This window comes from Austrofundulus limnaeus, unplaced genomic scaffold (genome assembly GCF_001266775.1).
Source record: "Austrofundulus limnaeus strain Quisiro unplaced genomic scaffold, Austrofundulus_limnaeus-1.0 Scaffold15, whole genome shotgun sequence".
NCBI lineage: Eukaryota > Metazoa > Chordata > Actinopteri > Cyprinodontiformes > Rivulidae > Austrofundulus > Austrofundulus limnaeus.
The window spans coordinates 535,257-551,342 of record NW_013952417.1 but is presented as its reverse complement, the minus strand read 5'-3'; the positions used below and the strand labels follow the sequence as shown (position 1 = coordinate 551,342).

At 38.7% G+C, this 16,086-nt stretch overlaps 1 protein-coding gene across 2 annotated transcripts; it reads left to right on the top strand.

Moving 5' to 3' along the window:
- The first annotated feature begins 7,090 nt into the window (after positions 1 to 7,090).
- Positions 7,091 to 11,323, top strand: LOC106513801 (uncharacterized). Of its 2 annotated transcripts, none has more exons than XM_014002795.1 (5): positions 7,091 to 7,260; positions 7,329 to 7,381; positions 7,497 to 7,772; positions 7,844 to 8,331; positions 9,697 to 11,323. In XM_014002795.1, exons 1-4 carry the CDS (start codon positions 7,235 to 7,237, stop codon positions 8,311 to 8,313), a joined length of 825 nt encoding a protein of 274 aa, XP_013858249.1. In that variant the 5' UTR covers positions 7,091 to 7,234; the 3' UTR covers positions 8,314 to 8,331; positions 9,697 to 11,323. The 2 variants fall into 2 exon arrangements, with proteins under 2 accessions (XP_013858249.1, XP_013858248.1); XM_014002794.1 differs by lacking the exon at positions 9,697 to 11,323 and adding an exon at positions 8,399 to 8,456.
- Positions 11,324 to 16,086: the final 4,763 nt, after the last annotated feature.

Below are 16,086 nucleotides of genomic sequence, written 5' to 3'. Positions count from 1 at the left end.
AAAGATCCATAATGTTAAACGCTTACACATTTCTGGAGAATATCCTCCTCTATTGATTTTTACATAAGAATCCATCTTTCTGCATTAAAACACAGTGCAATATGCACTCAGAACAAAGACCAATCAGATGCATTTATCATGATTTGATTTATGCGTTATCACTAAGCTACACTGGGTTCAAGTGTCTTTCTGGTAATGAACCATGTCTTCAATCCTGAGCTGACAGAGTAGGAGGGTGTATTACATCACTGCTTTTATTTGCTTAGCATGACTCTGGCTGCACTGACCTGCATAGTTTACAATTCAAGTTTCACTCAGCTGGAGCTGGAACAATGTGATGTTGGGCATTCCTGTCAAAGTGTCCCACATCCTCACTAAGTCATGATATGTTGCACAATGTCACGCTCAGATTCACGTTGAGAATCACCATCAGCTACAAACACGAGGTGTTAGCTCAATATCTGTAAATTTGACTGAGTTGCAGAGAGTTTTCATGTCTGCAAATTCAATTAGCTTAGCTGTAAAGACCATTTTAAAACAGACTGACTTAAAAAAATAAACAGCTGTTCTCATCAAATGATTATTGTGTGAGAGTGACACTAAAAATCAATCCTGTGGTTCATGAGATATGTTAAGAGACAAATATGACTGACCCCAGCAGTTAATGCAAATGTTTTAGGCAAAGATCTCATGCATCAAATAGCACTCGAAGTATGTGTTGGTATTGAAACTCAGTAACAACCACATCAATACTTTTTGTATACACTGTAAAAAATGAAACGTTGGATTTACTTAACCATATTATATTACCTGGTTCCACTTAACTGAGTTGAGTAAATTCAAAGCAATAAACCAGTTTTTTAGCCAAAGAACATGAGCATGTTGCTTTGAATTTACTCAACTCAGTTAAGTGGAACCAGGTCACATAACATGGTTAAGTAAATCCAACATTTCATTTTTAGAGTGTAATTAGGGCCCAAGAGTTGTGAAACAGCAGAAGGTCTTATTGTTTTTAAACTGATTTTTTTCTTCCGACAGGAGGCTTTTTTCACCATGTTCTAGTACCTGAGATTTATAAAACATTTAGAATTAGTGTAAAACTGGGGAGGCACGAAGATCCAGATGTGGGCATGGCAAAGTGGGTCTCTGAAGATTAGATAGATTAGATAGGTTAGACCTTTTTTGTCATTGTACAGAGCACAATGAAATTACAGTTCAGAACACCCGTTCATAAGAAGCCAGAACATAACAAACATAGGAGAACAGGTGCTCTGGGTCATGCAGCCACAGACCTTGCACAGAGCAAGGATCATTTTCATGAAGACATCATGCATCATGAGGAGGCACAACCCTTAACAGAAAAACTAAAAACCACACAAGGGAGGATGAGGAAAACAAAACAAAATATCATATTATATCAACAATGTGACACCAAACCATCTAAACATTAGCCCTTCTTATGACATTATAATACAAATGTGAAATTTGGTACATAGGTACATCAGTCCAGTAAAAACAAAAAAGTCTCTTGGTGTCATATTCTAAAACCAACAGGAAGTTGTCCATTTAGAAAAAAATGACAAATTCCAGCGATTCTCACGTCACACCAAACACTATTTCATCCTTAAATTTCAGCATATTCAAATTCAATTTTTTTTGGAATACACCCAGTTTTACTTGATCTAATTGTTGGTCCAAACAGTTCAAAAATGTAAGTGGTAGATAGCCATACAGTCCTGAACATGGACCGAATGCAAATATTTTGAATTGACCACTGCGCCGCCAAATGGCAGTATAAAAATACCTTGTTGTGTTCAAAAAAAATCTCCCACTCAAACCTTTTATCGTTGCTACTTCAAAATTGCCAGATAAAGTTTAGACCCTTTTAGAAACCAAGTAAATATTCATCACTACCAGCAGCTAAAGGGCGTGGCCAGGGCAACTAGGCAACTTTAAACATGTCACCAAAAGTTAATAACTGCATTTTTTTATAATGTTCTAGAGCAGTGGTTCCCAACCGTTTTAGACTTGTGGACCCCCTAAGCCATTTTGTCATACCACTAGTACCCCCTCAAACATATTAAAGATTCTCCAAAACTATAATCAATCAATCACCTTTATTTAACCAGATAGAGCCCGTTGAGATCGAGATCTCTTTTACAAGGGTGACCTGGTCAAGTGGTCATCAGCACACGTCACATAGTAATGTACTAGTGTTATAATGTACAATTAATTATTAAATGAAAATTGTTTGTTTAATCCTCTTGACTTGAACATTTAATTTTCAGGCAGTTTTATCTTTTCAATTCAAATTAAACATAAGATAAAAATGTTGCCTTGAAAGTGAGTAAGTAATTAAATAAACAAAGCAGGTAATGGCAGGCACAGGAAGCGGCAGCATCCAAAATACATTGCATTGTCCAAAATACCTCAGAAACTCATCCAAATGAAGCAACTTCTGTGAGATTCTGCTTTTCTTACTGGATTCTATTTTGTTTCGTCAATTCTGTGATTTTGTCTGCAATTTCCCCATTGCGTAAATGTGTTTTAATTTTTTTACATAGGTTGGGAATCATTGTTCTAGAGAGATGAACTTTTCAAAACCGCAGGTGGTCTCAGATGTGGGTTTGAAATAAGCATTTTAAAATGTTTTCAAAATATGTCTGGCACTTTGGAGAAAATCCAGGACTCACTGGAGGGATCATGTATTCCCTCTGGCCTGGGAACGTCTCGGTGTCCCCCAGGACGAGCTGGAAAGTGTCGTTGGGGATAGCGCGGGGTCTCCTGCTGCCCCCGCCCCCGATAGTGGGTAAGCCGGCCGGACGGACAATTTATGTTGTTAGTCTAAATTATTACATTTAAAATTATAACTCTAATTCAAGCAGAATAACTTATTGTCAACATAATTATGGAGTGTGATTTATTTTCAACTCAAAATATCTTCAAACTAACGAAATATAAAGTTATTAGTGAAGAAAACCCGTCTGGATAACAGCAGACTGACTTCACGTAAAACATACGACAGGTCTGGACCACTCGTAAATTTTGTTCGTATCTGAAAAAAATCTTAGAATACGAAAACATTGGTGAATGCCACAAATTCTCCTAAATCACTCGTACGCACAATTTAAGAACAAATCTGTGCGTACAAACGGTTCTTGCATGAGGCCCAATGTTTCTTCACAGCCTAGTGCTCAAAATGTATCAATGTTGTTGGTTAGGCTGATTGGTGTGGGATCTTTTTTGGGGTCTGCCCATTTTGACATCAAACATAGCTTTGTTCAAACTTTGCAAAATACACGGGCATCGAGTTCTGAACGTGGTGCGAGAGCCCTTTATCATTAACGTTTAAATTTGTGTTTTCTAAGGTCGCTTAGCTATGGTGGCTATCTTGAATGCGGATTAGCACCAAAAGTTAATCAGTTGTAAATGAACATGGGGTAATTACTTTCAGCTGGTTTTGATCAAATCTGTCCAGTGATTCAAGAGATATTTTTGCAGCCAACAAATTTCTCATCACCATCTTCCTCTTGTGTTCTGTTTGAATTAGAGAGCATTAAAATAATTTTTGAGTGACAGAGCTGGAACAGTACACCTTTTTTATAGATGGAATAAATGATAATAACATCATGAGTGATGCATAAATATTCTTATATCCCTCACTGATTGTGAGCTTGCTCCCCCACCCAGCCGTCCCTGTCCCACGGGACGCAGTGATTTCAATTTACTTAGTGGGAGTCTGTGCACTTCTCTCTCAATAAATACCTGCAGATTGGATTGAACACACTTAAAGTCATTGGCTGTAAATGAGGGAGACTGAGGTCACCAGACTTCATAGAGCCAACGGAATGTGCCCCAGAGTGAGTGAAGCCTCAAAAGGACAGGAATGTGTGAAGATCAGCATTCATCTTCACCAAACTGAGTTGTTCAAGAATTGCACCTAACTGGTTTATTTTTGTGCTTCAGCAATGGGAGAGTGTTGGTCACCAAACAGTGACAAGTTTTAACCTTATTCATTATCTGTCAGGGAGAATGTTTTTGTAAGATAAAAAAATCACAGGGTGGAGAACTTGATATTTTATTTATATTTTTATTTAGGAATAGAACGTTTTTATAGTGGGTGGATCAAAGCACTTTAACATTTTGTGCCAGAGTTTTTCTTTTTTAAGCCACTTCAGTAGAAAACAGAACTGAATATTAGTTTCTCCATCATCATTGTAGAGCAGCAAAAGTTCAGATTTTTGAACTCGAGCATCAACTGCTTTCGCTACACTGCATGCACGGAAAATGCTCTACTGTTACCTTCCGCTTCCTTGTGCGCCACGCTAAATGGACTAGATGTGCCGCGAGACCCCTAGATGCGCATCCACCATAGACTTTGCATGTAAACCGGCCGCTCCTGCAGCACAAAACGTGTTTGGTGTAATTGTGTTAGCGCAGCTGCCTTAAGGTTTGATTTGTTATCACTGAGTGTGGTTGAGTTTTGTTGAATCTTTGAGGTTGCATGTCGAGTCGGACTCCGATTCAGCTGTTTCTCTGCTTGGGCTAGAACTGTGCCAGGTGAGGAGATAGTTCTGCCTCCTGAGAAATTCAGTGTAAGACACGGGGTGCTAAACTCAGGAGGGAGTTTGATGGGCAGCAGCTGTTTTGTTTGTGTACAAAATTTTAGATTTTTGACATCTATCAGTGGTTGGAGGCATTTTAGGAGGTCTTGACCTATCAAAAACAGTTCAATACCTTCTTTTGACACATAAACTGGGTGTTTAAGTGTCATAAGAAGGTAGTGATCTTTCCACTGGAATATTTAATAGTGAATGTGGAGACCCACAGACCCAACCCCCGAGACCCAAAGCAGACATAAGGGAGACCAGTGCCAAAGACCCCAAGAGGGATCCCAAGCACGGAGCCCCCAGGGCCACCAGTGCAGGAAGAACTGCACACTCGCTCCGCCCAGAGTGGACTATAGGAGAGAACCAGGAGAGCCCCGCCAGCGACCCCACACAGTAATCCCCCAGGGCCAGCAGCGGCGAGCTCACAGGCCCCGCCGGCACCTGCCGCGCCGGAGTAGACCCAGGCATGGACACAGAAGCCCGGGCCCCCAGGGCGCACTACCCCCAGGCCAAGTCCCGATAGGGCCAGAAGACCCAAATCCCACCAGCAGCCACCGGGCCGAGCCGGCACACGCCCAAGCGCCCAGACACCGAGGGCCACCAGCGCACCAGCGCATCAGCCGGCGAAGGCACAGCCCACCAGAGGGCAGAGTGGCAGGGGGATGAAGCCCACCACCAGCAGTGCCCCCCCACCTCCGGTGAACCAGAAGCGGGGGCAGCCCAAGACCCAGCCTGACGCATGTCCAAGCATACACAGACACAATCACACAATCCCACCGTCATCCTCACACCCACTCATTCAAAAACACACAAGATAGATGTAACACTCAAATCACACTCCCCATACATGCTCCATACCACCCAGAGTTTTCAACTAAAATCATTTTATGATAAGAAGAGATTAGTTATAGAGAAAAGTTATAGCTGTTATTAAATGGGTTCTTTAGATATTTTACTAACAGTCAAACAGGGTTAACAACAGCAGGTAAAACCAAAGTTTTTAAGCAAAATGTTTTTGAATTGTACTTATACAGCACCTTTCTATCCAACCAGGATACTCAAAGTGCTTTGTGACATAATCTGTTTCCTCATTTATCCATTCACACTCTTATGTCTCTCAGTAGTGATAATCTAAATAAAACATTCTATAAAGACTGATCAGTGCTTTAGATCACATTCATACACTGATGGGACACATATCAGAGGCAATGGGGCTCAATAGTGGTGAAGCTGCAACCCCAACACTCTTATTGGAGGACGACTCCCTTAACCACTCAGCTAAAGCTGCCCTGTGTAGCTCTAGAGATTGTAGTGAGGATGACTCACAACAGCTCTACCAACTGAGCCACCGTCCCACAGAACAGGAGTTCTCAAAAAGTTATTCAAATATAGATGTTTTTATTATTTTTCTGAGAATTTCATTTAAATTTATCCAGTGGTTTATAAGATATGTTGCAAACACAACAAAATTTTGATTAAAAATGTGACTAAAATGCCATCATTAAATTACATTCAGACACAGTGCCCTGACTGCCTTAAGATGATAAAAAATATGTTTTGTGTTTGTTTGTTTTTTTGTTTTTTTTTTAAATTCCAATGTGAAACTAGACTAATATAATCTCAGATGAACATAGATATGAGACACTTGACGATGTGTCATAATTTACCTAATAAAAAGGCCTAACATTCCTATACGGAATACATATCTCCCACGTTCTTATTAGTTTCAAACTAAGATCATCTTGTGATGAGAAATAACAAAGTTGCAGGTGTTTTGGTCAAACTTTAGAAATACTGTCTCATGAGATATCACAAGATTGGTGTGATGTTAGAAAAGAATCATAAAGCAGCATTATGACATTAAATTTGGAAAACCGTCACAATTCTCAAACAATAATGAGGCTTAAATTTATATTTTCTATCACTGAGCTCCTTAAATCTCCCTTTGCAGGTTCATAAATAAAAATGACAAGTTCGTGAATAAAACTTTAAAAGCTCAAAACCAGTCCTTTAAAAATAAGGAGATAAGAACTACATTTGATAGGTCAAAGTGAACATTTCCACAAAATGCTAAACAGCTGTCAATCAACTGTCTCTATAACGTCAAAAAGTCTGATGCTGTCCAGAGTCATTGAGCCAGCACTCTATATAAAATAGGTAAACATCCAACAGGAACATGTTCATATTGTAATCAGTCAGAGACAGTGGAACATGTATTGATTCATTGTAACAAATATAGAAATCACAGAGATAATCTTTTTAGGTCATTAAGTAATGGAAAACAGCAGAACTTTACATTATGCTTTTGTAGGATAAATCTGCCACCATATTCAGTAAAATAATTTTATTTTTGAAATCAACAGGTTTATTTAGTCGAATATAGTTTTTTTTCCTTCTTGCCTGCCTTCTCCAGTTCCACCATCCAGTCTAGTAGTGGCGGTAATGCATTAAAACAGTCTGCCAACTGCCGTTAAACCAAAAGAAGAAGAAGAAGAAGAAGTAGACGAGTCATTGAGCAGCATCTGTGTGCCATTAACTCATTACGCTCTAAATGGTCAGGACTTGTTCTGGGCAATATTTATAAACCAACATGATCACCTTGTTCGTTGCTGTTAGGTTTGACCATGATGACTGCTGTGTTTTATCTGAGGTAAGCGGTCCTAATTGCATATTCATTGAATTAAAGTGCTCTTCCATTGAGATTTCTTTTTTGTTTAGGGCGTTCCTCTGTGCCATGCTGATTTTGAGTACACATGGCTTTCCAATTAAAGGTAAGATTTCTGAAACTGGAGAAGGCAGGCAAGAAGGAAAAAAAACTATATTCGACTAATACACCCTTTGTAGTGACCTATCTTTACTTAATGCATCTTATTTTGCCCGCTCCAGGATCAAAATCTCAGGATCAGAGTAGTGGTGGCTCATACACTGATAGCCATTCCTCTAACTGGGAAAGGCCTGGAGGTCACTATTCACCCATGTCTTACAGCCCTGCTAGAGATGTGCCAATGGTTGGGCCCAGTTCCTACCAGTTTGAGACAAACCCAGCATCAGGAAACTTGCTGTCTGGTACACTTCCAGCAGGATATGCTGTTGGTGCTGGCTATGTTCCTGTTGTACCTGCCCAGCTTGGATATGCTGACTCAGCTCAACCTAGTCCACCAGGTAATCTGAAATGTTTGCCTAAGGCTTGACTTTACAGGATGTACTAATAAATGTTAACCTCTGTTTCCCAGAAACAAAGTGGACTGTCCCTTCAATCTTTGAAAAGGGCCTTGCTGACAATGAGGCTTTAAGTTCCAACGATTTCAGCTCTAGTGCTGAGCTTGCTCCGGCTGCACCATCTGGCCCAGGCCTCCAGTCTGGCGAGACCTCTAGTGTCAAGAAAGAAGCTGAACATGGAAAGTTTCATGGTGAAACTGAGGAAGTTGGCTACTCTGCTGGTCCAGGGTTTGCAATGGACTCTGTTGGCCCTTGGGTCTACCCCAATCTGTACCCTTATCCTCTTCCCCATCCTTACCCCCAGTTTGACTACAGGCTCTTGTATGGCTTGTACCCTCCTGGCACCTACTCAACCTTCAACAAACAACATGAAAAGGGCAAGGACTACTATCAAAGCATCCACTATATGAAGGAGCATGGTCCAGACACCCCTGGCAGTCATGGTTCTGAGCAGCAGAAAAAGATCTACCCCTATGGGGCCTAAACTGTTGAACTGACAAAGGTAAGATGATGAAACTGTTCATGAATTCAAATCTATAATCTTTACTGACAATGTCTCTGTCTTCCAGACTGGCTACAAGTGGCTCTTGTGAAATTGTCCTTTAAATAAAAATTTTAGTACATTTATCCTAAGGAATGCATCAACTTTGTAAATGTCTGAAAAAAGTTCTATTTTCAGTCATCTTGCAGTCTTTGTAAAACAAAGCCTCAGACACTGCTCCAATTTTTTAAATTCTGACTGATTAACTAGTTTTTTTTAAACAATTTGGCTTCTGTAAATGCATTGTAACTCAGTCTGTAAATTAACCTTGAATGCCCAAGAAATGTAAGGCATATCTGCTGGCTTAAGTTTCTCCCCCAAGAATTGACTATCATGCAATACTTTGCTAAAACCTTAGCTCCATCTGGAAGCAGTTTGGCAATCTTGGGGTAAATCACAAGTGATTTGTGGATAAAAATCTTGTGCACTCTTCACTGTTTAAAGCACATGTGTCAAACACGAGGCCTGCGGGCCACATAAATTTTTATTTTAATAAAAATAAATGAAATAGAAATTAAAAAATTCCTGTCCCTGAGCTGTTGGCTTGAAGTAACTAGTTGGATAGCACAGTACTGTCTGAAATAAGCTGCTTAAAGTCACCATCAAACATAAACTAAATCTGCCATAATGCAGCTACTCACTAGAAACTCATCAGTGAGTAAAACTTTATTTGTTTTAATATTTCTGTATTCATTACATATTTAATCAGTCACACACAGTTCTTATCAGTGTTTAAAAAAAAAAAAAGAGGACGTGTTAAAACTGTTTAGTCAAAGTTAAACACGAAACAAAGTTCTTACAAGTGGTCCTTGAGGGCCACCATAACGCTCATGTCGCCCTCAGTGAAAGAGTTTGGCACCCCTGGTCTAAAGCGACATCCCATAATCTAAAATCTGAATAGACTGAGTCAGTTTAAAGTTTAGACAATCTGGCCACAAGTTTTCAATTCATAGCTAGTGTGTCTGTTTGGGCAATTGCAGACCAATAAAATGATGATCCTGGACCATAGACACTTACACTGACTTAAATTTAATGTACTAAGAGTTAAATAATCAGAGCAATACAGATAATCCAGAATATTAGACCACAAATTGTAACAAATCTGAAGTGCTTTATACACATTGAAGTTCTTACAAAAGCAAAGGCATCTCTTTGGTTGGTTCATTACATGCAGACATTGAAAACAGTCTTTTAGTGACAAAGGTGGGAGAGCAAAGTATAAAACATCTGCACATGTCTAAGATTTATTCAACTGGTCTATTTAAATCAACTGCAACCATGTTGTCCTTTAATGAACACCAGGAGACTTTTTTTTTTTCCCTACAGATAAAAAAAAAATCAGACTTGGCTCTGTTCCTAATTGCTTCATGAGAGGAATCTGCAGGAATGAAGCTTGGACTGTTTACTTTGTATGCTAAACGAATGAGGATGTTGCTGGCTTTCCCCACCATTGCCTCCATGCATGAAGCTATTTTTAGCTGGATTATCTAACTAAAAAGATCAGCTTTTTCTTTGACCATTTACTTTTGAGCCGAGTTTCCTCTCAGGATTGGAGGCGATGGAGTTAACGGGGACCCTTCAACTCCTGACTGAAGACTGAGCCGTCTCCTCAGCAGCTTGGGCTGACATAACTAAAGAGGCATTAACACCCGCTTACATCACTAAACAAACGCGGGGCCTTGATGAGCATGGGAAAACAGCATTCTAGTCCAGCGGTGAATTGAACAAGAAAACAAGGCACAATCTGAGCCTTGTGTGGAACTACTCATCTCTATACCTCTATCTGCATGGAGCTGACAACTTTGTCTCATGTTTACCAATTTTCCCAGGCACAACCAGCTCCATAAAAATGCCTCTTCCTGTGTCTGAGATCATAAATTTAAAGCAGTAGGGTGGTGCCTTTGTTTGCACCTTGCTACCAGTAGACATTGTGTTGACATTCTGTTTGTGAAGCAGCCATCAGTGTCTTTGCAATGTGATGAAGCTGCTCCACATCTGATCAGCTCTGAAGACAGCTGGAGGCCTTCACCAACTGCAGTCATTTACAATAAGATTTGCCAGGATCAAGATGTAAGCTGAAAGTCCTAGAATCCCTTGAAAAAAATGCAGATGGCCTGCTGGCTTTCATGCCGATTTTAAAAATGTGATTCTGTAAAATGTAAATAGAAACAAAACTAAGTCTCAAACTGATAATTTCAAATATCAAATGTTCCACAAAGGAAACAAGACAATTTTTTATTTTGGAAAAAAGTAGTCTATTTGAATTTTAAGGAAGCAACCTATTAAAGAAAGTTGGGACAGAGACAGACTGTGAAAGTGGTATGGAAAAAAAACTGCTTTAAACTTATGTGCAGTCTCAAAGTATTGATTTGGCTAAGGCTTATTAGTTGTAATGGCCATCCTGGATTGCACTGACTCCAAAAAATTAATCAAATGTACATAAGATGATCATTTTTTTTCATGAGATATTATGCTAACAGATTGATTTGACTCAAATGCCACAGTTTTAAGCATTTAGTGCATATAGTATGATGACTCTCTACTACCAGACCAAATTTAAGCTTTTCTGTAAGACTGACTAAATTATGACCATTTTATTTTACGGTCAGGTGGCTACGGCAACCATTTTGAATTGGGCTGGCTTCAAAAGTGAATCAGTTTTAGTGATGTATTGAATGGTTTGGCAACAGATTTTTAATTTGTTTTTCCTTTTTGTCTTACCCATCAATGCTTCTCAATAAGCATTTTCTTAACTGATTCACTGTTCCTCCTCCATTCAGTCTAGAAATGAAAGAACTACATGTGCATTTTTCTGTCTATGCTGCTTTTATACTTTTATTTTCCAAAATGTGAACAGACCAGTTCAAAAGCCATTATGAGTGTGTTAGCTTCGAAACTCTGCACAAAGAACGAGAAGTGCACAAGAGTTTTCTGATTTGTGAGGTGTCACATTCATCACCAGTAGAAGGGTGAACTAATCACTTACACCCATTAAAAGAAGCTGCTGCAGCTCCAAGGGGGAGCGGCGCTGCTATTAACATCACAGGTTTGGAGAAGGTTATCAATATCCACTTGTATCGATGGAAGTGTCCAGATAACATGTGAGCTTAGCTTTAGTGCAGATCTGCTCTTTAAGGCCGAGGAAGGAGCGTGAACTCCAGCCAGCCTCATTTCAGCCAGAGCTAATATCCTCCATGCTTCTTTTGACCTACTTATGAAGTCAACCTTAAAAAGCTATTGATCCGAGTGCTGGATGATTTGATGCATCTTGGCCAAATCAGGAAGAAAAGAGGGGCTTAAGTGTGTGGGGGTCTGTGCTTCCCTGTTATTTTCCTTATGACCAGATGTTCTGCCGGGTCAGAGGTCCGGGGGCCGTCCTCCCACCCAGGGTCGTCTGACATTAACATTGTGCAAGAGTTAATTTAATTTTCAGACAACAGTTTTATACACAGAAATGAACCCCTTTTTAAACAGTGGTAGATTTTGAAAGGTGGTAAAGGGAAGCTAATAGAATCAGCAGCTGATTCAACTGCCAAAGTATTTTCCTATGTGTATTTAATCAATGCTTAAGACTCATAATAGGCCAGGTCAGCGGCAGGAAGATTTCCATAATCGATGTGAGGAGGTTCTCAGGTTCAGCAGGTTACTGTGTTCCCCCTCTCTCCTCATTTTTCATGGAGTTATTTATTGTCAGGGTGTCTGTCAGAGTTGGGAAATAGTGCAGCTCAGGAGCGACGGCAGCTGAGGTCAGATCGCTGCTGACGCTGTGGACTATGGTTCTGCTTTGCCCTGACCCAGACATCAAGTCCTTTTACTGCCCTTTTCACAGCACCAATACACCCACCACATTTACATTAATGTTACATTTAGACCTGGACCACAGCCTGAAACAGGTGATGGAATGTTAGAAGCTTAACCTTCCAAATATTAATACATGAATTAGAGCAAAAATGTCCTGTCTAAAACAAACATTTGTCCACTGTCCCAGCACTGTGATTTGGATGAAATCCTGATTGAAATTTGTCAAAAATATAGTTTTTAACTATTATGTTCAGCAGCAGGTTACACACATTTTTCTACCATCTTTTTATTTGAAAAATTACAGTCAGTTCAAATTAGGTTTATTGAAAAGTGGTTTAACTGAAGCAAAAAGCAAAAAAACATGAAATCTAGAAAAATTCAGATAGGGAAGAACTGATGGACAGCATCATTAGCCCAACAGAAGATTCTTAAAGAGTTAGGGAGTCACAATATTGAGTGAGCTTTTAGTAACATAAGTGTGGTGACGACTAGTTCTTTGACAGTAAAAAAGTGGAATATGGTCAAAGCAAACAGAATGGAAGTGTTATGACTCAGAGAACGAATTAAAAAGATGGGCCAGGACAACACATGTTCCTATTTTCAGAATTTTAGGGTTAGGGGTCTCTGCAGCAGGTTTTGTCCAGTGGGCAGAGACGTCCCTGCTCGTGATTGGCAGACGTCTTGATGTGGGCGGAGATGGCCCGAGACGTGATTGGTCAGATTGACAGTGGGGTTTGAGGAGGCTGGAGAGGCAGTGGGGAGTAGCTTGATCGAGTAGGGCAGGAAGCAACATGTTTTTAAGACTAATTTGAGTCATAACTTGAGAAAGGAAAGTGCTAGTTGCATGAAATTTGAACGTCATACACGTGAAAGGATGTGTAACAATGTGGCTTGGTTGAAACATCCCTAAACGCTTGTAAAAAGATTGCTAAAATCAATATCTTTTTATCAATATCTCTACTTATATAGCGCCTTTCTATCCATCCAGGACACTCAAAGCGCTTCACACTACTCACATTCACCCATGCACACTCACATTCACACATTGATGATGGCAAACTACAATTGTAGCCACAGCTGCCCTGGGACACACTGACAGAGGCGAGGCCACCATACACAGGCGCAACCAGACCCTCTGACCACCATCAGTAGGCAAGGCAGGTAGACAGGTGATCTATACGACCACTCTGTCATGTGATTAAAGAACCAACAGCTTTATTATAAAGGAAAGATAAATAATGACATACAGTACAGCAACTTTGTACTAGTGTAAATATTAGTTCACCGGAAAATTGCAGAACTGAGTTAATTCATCAAGTTTTGAGAACGATATCCATTAAACTTCTCATCACACATTTAATTCAGTGAACCCCATCAACCCAGCTGAGTTCTGCTCCATGCCCTATTTGGTTCAGCACTGCTTGCTTTACTTCTGAAAATTCACATTTGTGTGAAGACGTGGCCATCTTGGTCTGTGATTTTCACTTAATTTAACATTAACTGACAAAAGATTATCTTGAAGCCAACCATGAAATGTCTGAAGATCTGCTTGTAACTGACTATTAATAGATTCAATACTGAAATCAGATTAAAAAAAGAACAGTATCATCAGCATACATTAAAATATTTGAATACTTCAACATTTTTGGTAGGTCATTTATTACAATAGGAAAAGCAATGGGCCCAGTATGCTACCCTGCGGTACTCCCACGGAACAGGGCAGAGACCCGGACACAGAGCTTCCATGTTTCACAACCTGACACCTGTCAGTCAAATAAGAGGAAAACGTTAGTACTGCAGATGATGAAAGTTGAAAAGAAATCAACTTTTGTAAGAGAGTATAATGATCAACTGTGTCAAACGCTTTACGAAAATCAATATATACAGCACCAGTTACTTGACCTTTGTTCAAAGCAGCACGTATTTGTTCAGTGAATAAAATTAATGCAGACATGGTTGACCTTGACGTGCGAAAACCATATTGGCTATTGCTTAGCATATTATTAGCTTCTAGATGCTGAASTAGTTGATTAAATAATGTTTTTTCAAGTAACTTAGAAAAAATAGGAAGAACAGAAAWTSYCCGATAGTTTGAAACTTCTGTTGGATCACCAGATTTAAAAATGGGAATAATCTGAGCAAACTTCCAGGCATCAGGGAAAATAGACTGCATGATACATAAATTAAGCAAATGACGAAACAATGGTAAAAAAGTGTTGGCATGCATTTTCAAGAAATCCATATTTATCTTATATTTGTCAAATGCATGTGAGCCATTTAGAGATTGGAGTGTGTTCAAAACATCACTCTGTGAAATTTCAGAAAATGAAAATTGCTTTGATGTGTCAGGATATTTAAATAACTTTAAACTATTAGCTTGTCCCGGTGATGTCCTTACTGAAGAAATAAAATATTCATTAAATAAGTTAGCAATTTTTTCATGATCAGAAACAAGAAGTCCATTTACTGAGATTTGTGAATTGTTATTAAATGTTTTATTGTTACTTTCACCTGTCACTGACTTAATCATTTCCCATAATATTTTTGGATTCTTACTGGCTGAAATAATTTGATTTTTAAAACATTGTTGTTTGGCTTTGTGTAATTCAGCAACACATTTATTTCGGTAACTGTTTAAACGAGACCGATTTTCAGAAGTTTTTGATATTTTATAAGTTTTCATTGAAGAAGCTTTCAACTTTAGGAGATGTATTATAGAGGCATTCAACCATGGAATTTTATTTTTCCGGACTGGAACTTTACAAGTTGAAATATATTTTTCCTGTATTGTCTCCAACTTATCATAAAAAATTGACAAAATGTGATTTGTATTTGACAGAGAAATACCCTCATTCCAGTTAGTATTCTCAATCTCAGCATGAAACATGGGTAACTTTGATTTTGGAATCCTTTTAATGAAATCATGCACATGACCTGTAGGTTTCTTAAGGTTTTTTCTAATGACACAAATAAGTGAATGATCTGAGACTGAAGTATTTATAACTCCAGATATGCCATATATGGAGGATCAATTTGTGAAAATAAGATCCAAAATGGAATTGCATGTCTTGCCAAATCTTGTTGGTACTTTAATTAACTGTTGAAGCCCTAAGTTTATAGACATTGCTTTCAGGCCTTTGGAAGTTTTATCAGCCCAATTCATATTGATATCACCAAGAATCACAAACTCTTTTGATTTTATGTCTTTTATAATGTCAGTGAGCTGCGCTAAATACTTAGTTGAATTAACACTTGGAGGTTTATATGTAACAACAACCGTTACTGAAAGGTGATTTGTAAGCTTGATTTCTAATTGCAGAGATTCAGACTCAGTTGACAATTCTATTATAGAATGATATAGAATATATAGAATTTGAATTTAACTGTGGTTGGATGAGAAGTATAAATATATACCATTCTGACACCCTATTAGCTTGTACACAACCCATCACAGCTGCACACCGTTAGAAAATATATTTTTTGGAGGTCACCTCCCAGTAAATGTCATTTTGGAAGATCCAACTGCTCACTTTTGCTCAGTACTTTTACTTTTAATACTTAAGTAGATTTTGTGTCAGAAATTTATTTTGACACTTAAGTACAAAAAAATATCAGATACTTTAAGACTTTTACTCAAGTAATATTTTAGAGAAGACTTTAACTTTTACCAAAGTATTTTTATGATAAAATACTACTTTTACTCAAGTATGACTTTGAGGTACTTTATACAACACTGGATTTTCACTTAGCCAGAGGCACCATGACTAAATGCTCTTTTCAGCCGTTTTGCCTAACTGTGAAAAGCTGTAACTGTAAAAGAGCCAGAAGAAACAAAATGATTTTTGGTAGATCCTATGATCTAAATTGGTACCATATTTTTATCAATTTGACTTGGTTTTTTATCAATTTGACTTG